Source organism: Sebastes umbrosus, chromosome 20, assembly GCF_015220745.1.
Source record: "Sebastes umbrosus isolate fSebUmb1 chromosome 20, fSebUmb1.pri, whole genome shotgun sequence".
Taxonomy (NCBI): Eukaryota; Metazoa; Chordata; class Actinopteri; order Perciformes; family Sebastidae; genus Sebastes; species Sebastes umbrosus.
This window is the reverse complement of record NC_051288.1, coordinates 17,560,752-17,569,982: the sequence shown is the minus strand read 5'-3', so window position 1 is coordinate 17,569,982 and position 9,231 is coordinate 17,560,752. Positions and strand designations below refer to the sequence as shown.

General features: G+C 38.3%; 1 protein-coding gene across 1 annotated transcript; it reads right to left on the bottom strand.

Moving 5' to 3' along the window:
• Positions 1 to 235: 235 nt before the first annotated feature.
• On the bottom strand, positions 236 to 9,015 carry star2 (steroidogenic acute regulatory protein 2). Its single transcript, XM_037755044.1, has 7 exons — positions 8,879 to 9,015; positions 8,644 to 8,751; positions 8,427 to 8,563; positions 8,172 to 8,330; positions 6,854 to 7,038; positions 5,493 to 5,586; positions 236 to 962 (listed from the first exon to the last, which is right to left on the bottom strand). The coding sequence occupies exons 1-7, from the start codon at positions 8,940 to 8,942 to the stop codon at positions 858 to 860; spliced, it is 852 nt and encodes a 283-aa protein (XP_037610972.1). The 5' UTR covers positions 8,943 to 9,015; the 3' UTR covers positions 236 to 857.
• Positions 9,016 to 9,231: the final 216 nt, after the last annotated feature.

Genomic DNA, 9,231 nt, shown 5'->3' with positions numbered 1-9,231 from the left:
AAAGAAATTAACCAGGAATTGAAAGTGTGTAAAAAAAACAAATACAGGCGATGCTGTAAGTCTACAGACTGTGGTTGGTCATACTGTTACATCATTCCTGCATTGCAGTTCATAACATCATTATGTTTATTGTATAGTTCTTGTATATACGTACGTGAATGAAAGCTTTAAATGTTAATATTTATTGAATTTTTAAGTGGTATGGAGAAACAAAGTAAAACATGTTTGAAAGAACTCAGATTCTTGTCATTCCTCTATTCAGCCTCCATTTACTCTCGTTATATTGAACTGTTTTTTTGCTTGACTTCCATTTCGAGGCTATGCGGAGAAAGATTTGTAAAAGCTACTGTAAACGAGTGTGAATCATTCGTTACAAAACCTTACATTTACTGATTAATTCAGTCTGAAATGAGTCATGCACATTTACTTTTGACTCTTGACTCGCTGCTGAAAGGAATTTATGTAGTGATGGATGAAAATGAATCAGACAAAGTAGGCACATTCAAGCACTTTATTAGTTTTCGTCCAGTTGTCCTCCAGTTAGTCGTGTGTCGACAGACAAGTGGTGACTCCTACTCAGGTAATCTTGAGGTTTGAGCGGCACACTGACATTAATTCCTATAAACCAGCTGCCTTCTGCCGGGCTGGCACTGCGGCTGCTGATAGACACTGATGTGTGCCAGCTCTGGAGCTGAGCGTCTCCTCCGGGCAGCGTTTCTGCTCCCTCTGAAAGGGCAGTGTTTTGCCGAGCAGCCAGACTGTCACCGTGCCTCCGTCTCCCAGTCTCCCCCCTGTGAGTGGTGACAGGGTGTTGCTGCTGCTGCTGCTGCTGTAGTGTGGGTGTCTCTCAGACTCGGTTAGCTCAGGGTGGCGCTCGCTGTGAGACGTCTGCGGAGGTGTCTGGTGAAATCCAGCTGTGCTCGGGGCAAAGCCTGATTGACAATGGACTTTGGCAGCCAGCCCTGAGAACAAAATTAGATCTTTGTTAGACCCCTGAATTGTAATTTCGGTGACTGTCAGTGTTGGTAATCAAAAGAGAGTATTAGTAGTACGCAGTATTGTTTTGATCAATTATACTATGTCTGGTTTCATACTTTTTTTAAATATTAGTAATGCAGTACTATGAATGAAACACCAATAATGAAAACAAGAAAAAAAAAATATTAACTGAACCTCTACTACACATTTTCTTAAGCTTTCAACCACATCTAATGGTCTTCATCAGCGAATGCAGTTTGCTTAGTTGTTACTCATGTTGTCTGTTAGAAAGTAAGGGCTAGTACTACTGCTAATACTACTACTACTACTACTACTACTCCATTGATTCAGTATTGCACTTCCATAAAGTTGTAGGACTCAAAACAGACAGCATCAGATGCAGAGGTGTCCTGATTTCTAGTGCCTAGAATGGGTCAAGTTCCAAAATGCTGGATCCTACATTTCCCAGAATGCAACTCAATAGTCTTTCCTCAGAACCTCTCTGCCTATAGTGCCAAACTCCACACCTCTGGTTCGTAACTACTTTTGTCAAACTACTATTTTGAAGGTCAATAATAAACTGTAGCCATTCATATTCACACACATTGCTATTACATCATGAATCATGTCAATGCAGTTTCCTGTCAAATGGAGCTTTAAACCTGAGGTAGGCAGAATATTTATGGGGAATATTTCCATAATAACCTTGCAGCATATTGGAATTCAAATGATCTGAGATAACTAGACTTCTGCACCTACTCATGGCTCTGTTTTCAGGCTTTAAAAAATCCCTTGACGGGAGACATTGACCAATCACAGGTCATTTCAGAGAGAGAGCGTTCCTAGTGGCTGTTCATTCAACGGAGGCAGCTCTCAATCACTCCTGAATTCTGATCAAACGGTCAAACTAGGCAGCGCTGATGGAATATGAGTCACTATTAGAAAGTTTGCTACGGCTGGTGGGCGGTGCTTGGTAATTCTTCATATTTATCTCAACATGTTTGTGACCGCTGCCAGGTCACAAACTTTCTGCCTACTTCTGACTACAGCTTTAAGTCAGGTATCTACAGTCAGGCCTGTAAATCACCAGGGGTGGACGTAATTAGTTTTAATTAATAAAAATAATTAAAAAAATGAAAAATAATAATTAGTAGTACCTAAGTATTTTTTGAGGACTTGTACTTTTTTCAATATTTTTAAAAAATGGGTAATTTCATTTTTGTCTCACTCTTATGATCTTTTATTCCACCCTCTGGCAATTTACTTAACAAATGATTTCACTAGATATTAGAGACTGCTTATTATTATTATTATTATTATTATTATTATTATTATTATTATTATTATTATTATTATTATTTCTATTTTTTATTTTTTCCCTAATCTCATGAAATTTAACCCATGGCAAAGGAAGTGGAAAATAAAGATAAAGATGTCTATTCTCATACAAAAGTCTTGATAAACTGTGTGAGAAGGGAATAAAAAGAGAGAAGTGATAAATCAGCAGCTGCAGCAGAGAAGAATCTGCTGGTGCGTTCACGGCCGCAGGAGGGCAGAGCTTCCGTAGGGGGACACTTGATTACTCAGCTGATTACTCCCGGAAACATGTGAAATGTTTGCGTTAATTGTCAGAGGGTGTGTCGGCGGGTTTGGGGAGCAGTTTGTGAACAGTATAACAATGCAATATGATATGTGTTAAGTTAGCAATGTACATCTCGGCATAGTTCAAAAAAGGTTGCATCTACCTCAATTAAGCACCACCTGGCTAGAGATGACTTTACGTTCAAGACACTTCTACCTTCAGACAGGTATGTGAGGACTTCCTGTTTGGAAAATAATCCCTGAAGTGACTGCAGAGCCTCATTCAGCTCTAAATGTTTGCTATCTTGCAGTGAGACGTCGACTGGACTGGTTAGTTAGGTGCTATAAGGACTCACACAGGAAGACCTTCACACAGGTTAGTACAGTACAGGTGTCTCTAAGCAACCTGAGGCTCTTTAGCTCCTTTCCAGTGGCTCCCTTTTGTTTACATTTTCATTTTTATTTATCATTGTTGTAGGTCTATGGTATATTATAAGAATAAAGTCATAGGTTTACGAGAAAAAAGTCATAGGTTTACGAGAATAAAGTCATAATATTACAAGAATAAAGTCATAGGTTTACGAGAAAAAAGTCATAATATTACGAGAATAAAGTCATGGGTTTACGAGAATAAAGTCATAGGTTTACGAGAATAAAGTCATAATATTACGAGAATAAAATCATAGGTTTACGAGAAAAAAGTCATAATATTACGAGAATAAAGTCATGGGTTTACGAGAATAAAGTCATAGGTTTACGAGAAAAAAGTCATAATATTACGAGAATAAAGTCATGGGTTTACGAGAATAAAGTCATAGGTTTACGAGAATAAAGTCATAGGTTTACGAGAATAAAGTCATAATATTACGAGAATAAAGTCATAATATTACGAGAATAAAGTCATAATATTACGAGAATAAAGTCATGGGTTTACGAGAATAAAGTCATAATATTACGAGAATAAAGTCATAATATTACGAGAATAAAGTCATAGGTTTACGAGAATAAAGTCATAATATTACGAGAATAAAGTCATAATATTACAAGAATAAAGTCATAGGTTTACGAGAATAAAGTCATAATATTACGAGAAGAAAGTCATAGGTTTACGAGAATAAAGTCGTAATATTACGAGAATAAAGTCGTAACTTTACGAGAAAAAAAGTCGTAAAATTACGGGGATAAAGTCAGAAGTTTAAGAGAAAAAAGTCATACTATTATGATAATAAAGTCATAATATTATAAAGTAGTAATTTTACGTGTAATTAAATTTTTTTCTCGTTAAGTTATGATTTTATTCTCGTAATATTACGACTTTTTTTCTCATTAATTTATGACTTTATTCTCGTAATATTATGATTTTTTTTTCTCGTAAAGTTATGATTTTTTTTGTAATATTACGACTTTTTTCTCATTAATTTATGACTTTTTCATAGTATTTCGACTTTTTTTCTCATTAAGTTATGATTTAATTCTCGTAATATTATTATTTTTTTCTCTTTAATTTATGATTTTATTCTCGTAATATTTTTTATCGTTAAGTTATGACTTTATTCTCATAATATTACAACTTTTTTTCTCATATTACAACTTTATTCTGTAAATCTCAGATGTTTTTCCCTCAATGTGGCCCTAATACTCCGTAGTACATTTACTCTTCGTCCCTCACTGTATTAGACTTATATACTATATACTTAGACTATAAACTGTGTTACCTTCATCTCAATGCTCAAATGTTTTGCGGCTCCAGACAGATTTTTTTTCTTTTTTTTGCCTAAAATGGCTCTTTTGAAAGTAAAGGTTTCTGACCCATGGGTTAGTACAACAACAAACTGTGATGTAACTCTCTCTTCAGAGGAGCATATGTGTGTGCCATATACTACTGTAGACCTTTTCAAACTTCGACAGCATAAACATTATTTATGGGCCTCTTTGTATTTCCTGTTGCAGTGTTTGTTAATGCAGTAAGATAGCAGCTAGCTGACAGGAAGTACAATGGGACACTACTTAGTCCAGCTCTTTTCTAGCTTGTATAGGCTCAAAAAAGTGACATCTATAGAAAAGTAATGCAGTATCTCAGTGTATGTGCCCTCTCAAAGTAGTGCTATGATGTTGGATGTTATAGGGACTGTATTGTGTATATATATATATATATATATATATATCTCACAGGGGACGTTTTTTTTTCGAGAACAAGTACTTCTTACGTACATTTTGCACTGTATTTGTACTGGTACTGTTAAGAACCAGCTATATCTAACTCTGCAAACCCGGCAGTTTATCTACCGGTTTGTAGACCATTATCAGCTCTTCCTCGCTTCCCATGCTGCTGTTGGTTGATTGTTTTGTTTGCTCCCATCACCACCCCGGCCTCCTCATGTCTGGTTCCCCATCTCAGTCGCCAGCATATTTAGGCTAGTTGTGATTGTATATCCTTTTTTCTGTAGCTACCCATTATCTCAAAATTGTGTATCTGATATTACAGTGATTTGCGTCTGCTGTGTTCTGTGCTGTTAATCCTGGGAGGATATGAACTACCGAGAGCATCTTAAAGAGCAGATCCTGAACTGGAATGCAAATGTTTAGAGGCATTTCCACAGTGGCTTGCCTCAGACTGAAACCTACAGATACATTTAGCATATTGCTTTACTGAAATACATGGGGTTGTGTGTGTGGTATTGTTTTGTTTTTGTTTTGTTAATCTCTTGGAAAGAAAATGGCCAATCTGAGAAGCTCTCTGCTCGTCACGTAAAAGCCTGGTGGAGCTGGAGCTTAATAAGAAAAGCACTCTCAAATTAATATTGCATGTGCATCTGTGTTGATTTATTACACAAACATATGCATTGCAATAAATGGATATTGCACATAATGGAGTTTGCAAATGCTTTTCCTATTATTTTCACAAATGGAAAATGCAGCACATATGAATTTACCTTGACGTCCATATTAAGAAGCCACGTGAAGCGGCTTTTTCCTTTATCCTCCTCCAGAGCCCGAATGATGATGCAGGTCGGTCCGTCCTCGGCTCTGTGAACACGCAAACAAAATCAATAACTCATTAGTATTGAACCAGGGTTTATTGTGGATTATGTGCTTGTCCATTGTGTATATTTTTATTTCAGAACTAAACAAATATACATCATGGCTGCACTGTACTTAAGCACAATTTTGAGGTACTTTATGTAACTTTATTTACCCACTTCTACTCCACTACATCTCAGAAGGAAATATTGTACTTTGTACTTTACTTCAATTATTTATTTGACAATATTAATGACTAGTTATATGCAGATTCAGATTCTTAATACTAAATATAAATACATTTATCTTTGGTGTATAATTAAGTGAGCGGAGGAAATGCGCCCAGTGTGAGAGTTTTGTTTACTTGATGATCTTTTTTTACTCTTTGGCAGTTGTTGCCGTGCCTTTCTTGTTTCACTGAGCTGATTAGGATACAGTGCCAGCAACACGGTTGCACTTACAAATGAATGTTAGAAAATAGTTTTCCATAAAGACACAGTTTTGTCGAGAGCTGGAGACGGGGCAAAATTTGATGCTTGCTGCTTCGTAATTCTCTATACAGGAATGACCCTGCTTTATACTTCTACTCCACTATACTTTGCTTTATACATTTTGGTTTAATATCTGCTAAACTAATCACATTCCCATCAATCTCAACTGTATGCTGTGTTGTTCTATTAGCAAATGTTCCAGCTGGATGGTTATATAATAAATTAAGATGTGAACATGGTGAAGCATTAGAATTGATGATCATCGCCATGGTAGCATTGTAATTGTGAGCTGAAGTTAGCATTTAGCTCAAAGCACAGTTGTACCTTCGATAAGCTGTAGACTCTTAGTCTTTGTTTTTTGGAAAAACTGCAACATTTTTACACAGCGGAGTGTCACTTTAATGGCTATGAAAATTTGCTTTTGTTTTATTCCTCTATCTTCACATTGTTCATAATCCTCTGACATCTGTCTGATAGATAAAACATTTTTATCTCACACACATGAGAGATATGACTGCAGACATTTAAGGCCACAGATATTAGCCGGGGCTGAGCACATCACCACAGACTGTCAGAATAAAAGGTTAGAGCAAATCAAAACCACTCCACTCCACTATTTTATGTGTTCCCGCTTTGTTCTGACAGCTTACTACCTTGAAGCTTGACATTACTCAGATGCTGTATATATTGTGAATGAAAGTTTAATGAATCTGTTGAATATATTCCAACATGTAGTTGAAACAGAGTTGTGCCTGACTGGTGTGTATGTGATGCTACTGTACCTCACAAAGCCTGCCTGAGGTGGGAAGGACTCCAGCTGAATCGCCGCTCCTCCGAGATAAAGGCTGGACTTTCGTTTGCAACTGTGTCTGACGCTCAGGAAATCCCTTTGGCCAATCAGATTCCCCGCCGTCTCGGCTGAAATCTCGTGTGTTACGATCGTTTCGGGTCCAACATGCTTCAGAACCTACAAGAGACGCAAATATCAAAATTTAGTTTGCGAAACACTATGTGGACTGAATTGCAATGCAATACAATACATTTCTTGCTGCAAATATATAGCATGACATCAATGAGTTATATCTATAATCAGAAATATACAGACAACTAGACCTTAAAGTGATAGTTTGGGTGTTTTGAAGTGGGGTTGTATGAAGTACTTATCCATAGTCAGTGATGACGGTTGGCGTGCACCGAGTTTGGAGAAGCAGACAGGAGTTACCGCGCAGCAAAATGTATTTTAGCCTCCTAGAAGAAAGGACCACCTAAAAAAAACCAATACCAGTTTAAGAGTGCACTATATGTAGAATATTTTCATCGGTTTACATTGCCATCAGACAGCTATACAGTCTATGTAGACAGCCCTTTCTGACGGGGAACTGAATCCGTTATCTTTGCTCTCGCCAAAGCAACCAGACTACATTGGGAAAAAAATTATAATTTTACCTCGCAGAACACGGGGGTTGGTTGTCTTCCGCTGCCTCGATCGGTTAGTTTGTTAGTGCTATTGTGCGACTTTGGTTTGTTCGGATTCATCAAAGTCACACAATAGCACAAACAAACTAACCGATCAAGGCAGCGGTAGACCAACAACTTCTGTGTTCTGCAAGGTAAAATTACAAGTTTTTTCAGTGGAGTCTGGTGGCTTTTGTGAGAGCATAGATGGATACAACGGCTTCAGTTACCCGTCAGAAAACGCTGTCTGGCGGCAAGGTAAAGCGATGAAAATATTCTAAATATATCGTACACTTAAATTGATATTGATTTTTTAGGTGGCTAAAATACATTTTGCTGCTTTTCCAGTCCACAGCAGTACATTGCTTTGCTCCCGTGTGGTAACTCCTGTCTTCTTCTCAAATATGGGGGCGTGCCGACCATCATCTACTGTAGGTAATTGCACTCACTATGGATAAGTACCTCATACAACCCCACTTCAAAACACCCAAACTATCCCTTTAACTGAATCTATAGTTAGGAAATGTTTTCAGTATATACAGATCTCCTCTAAACTCAGGGTGCTTAAATAGTATTCACAAGATATTTTTTATAGGTAATAGTTTCACAGTTGATAAGATAATCAATAAAAAGTCAGCCGCTCACTTTGATATGCCGTATGCTCGGGTTCCACTGGTGCATCTCCTCCACTCGGACAAACAGGAGGTCGTAGAGTTCGTCCACGCTGGCCTCCAGGACCGCCTCCAGCCTGAAGACCTTCCTGGCCCCCGGCAACACTTTGCTAGAAATAACATCCCCTCCGCTCTGAAAAGCAGCAAGACGTACATAATCATCAAACACAATGGCCACTGAAAGGCACACAATGACATCAGGGTGGCACTTAAATCAATCAGACGTTACCTCTGTGATCTCGACCTTCCACCCTTGCGTGTCTTCCACCATACAGAGAGCCTTCCTCATCGCTTCTTGACCTTGTTGTACGTAGAACAGCTGATCTTCTTTCGAAGGCACGGGCTTTGTTTCTTCAGGTTCGGGCTCTGCAAAAGATTATTCTTCTTAGTAATCTTTCAACAACGACACTCTGAAAGCCGAACAGAATTTTTTCATTTCCTTTTACCGTTATACTTTAATCCAGCAAGTGTTCTCATGTGATGCTGGACCTGTCCCCATCTCTGCATGTGTGTGAGCTCCTGGCCTATCACTGCCACAGCTGTGCGTTGAAGTCCTGCATGATTGAACAGTTAAGAGACACAAAAGAGCAAGAAAAGTTCAGCAGTCTTACCCAGAGTGTAGCGTTTACATGAAAAGGACTAAAAATAAATGCTATTCCTCAGATTATTGCGAGAGCTCACCTGCCAGACTCCTCAGATGCGGGTAGGAGATTCCACAGCAGAGCTTTACAACGGCAGGCAGCATGTTGTCTGTCTTTGGCAGCGACAGCAAAGCAGCAGACAGCGTCTCTGGTCTTTATATGGCTTGTGAAGGACGCTTCACAGAGATAAGGCCCGGAGGAGAAGATAGGACCTATTCTGAATTCTGCTCCGAAGGCCACACTTGACAAGAGTTTTATTAACTAAAACACAGCATTAGACTCAAGGCAGAGAGGGAAATCTACCAGTATGATTATCTAGTGCTTTTGGTGCATTTTATATCACAATTTGACACCCTAAACTATGTGGGAGACAAGAGTTTCTGAGTCACTCTG

Bases quoted from the DNA above. Each gene is read 5' to 3' on its own strand.
- star2 (XM_037755044.1), bottom strand. From the start codon at position 8,942: ATGCTGCCTGCCGTTGTAAAGCTCTGCTGTGGAATCTCCTACCCGCAT. The intron at 8,752-8,878 runs GTGAGCTCTCGC...TCAATCATGCAG, and splicing joins GCATCTGAGGAGTCTGGCAG to GACTTCAACGCACAGCTGTG. The intron at 8,331-8,426 runs GTAACGTCTGAT...GCTGCTTTTCAG, and splicing joins GGAAGGTCGAGATCACAGAG to AGCGGAGGGGATGTTATTTC.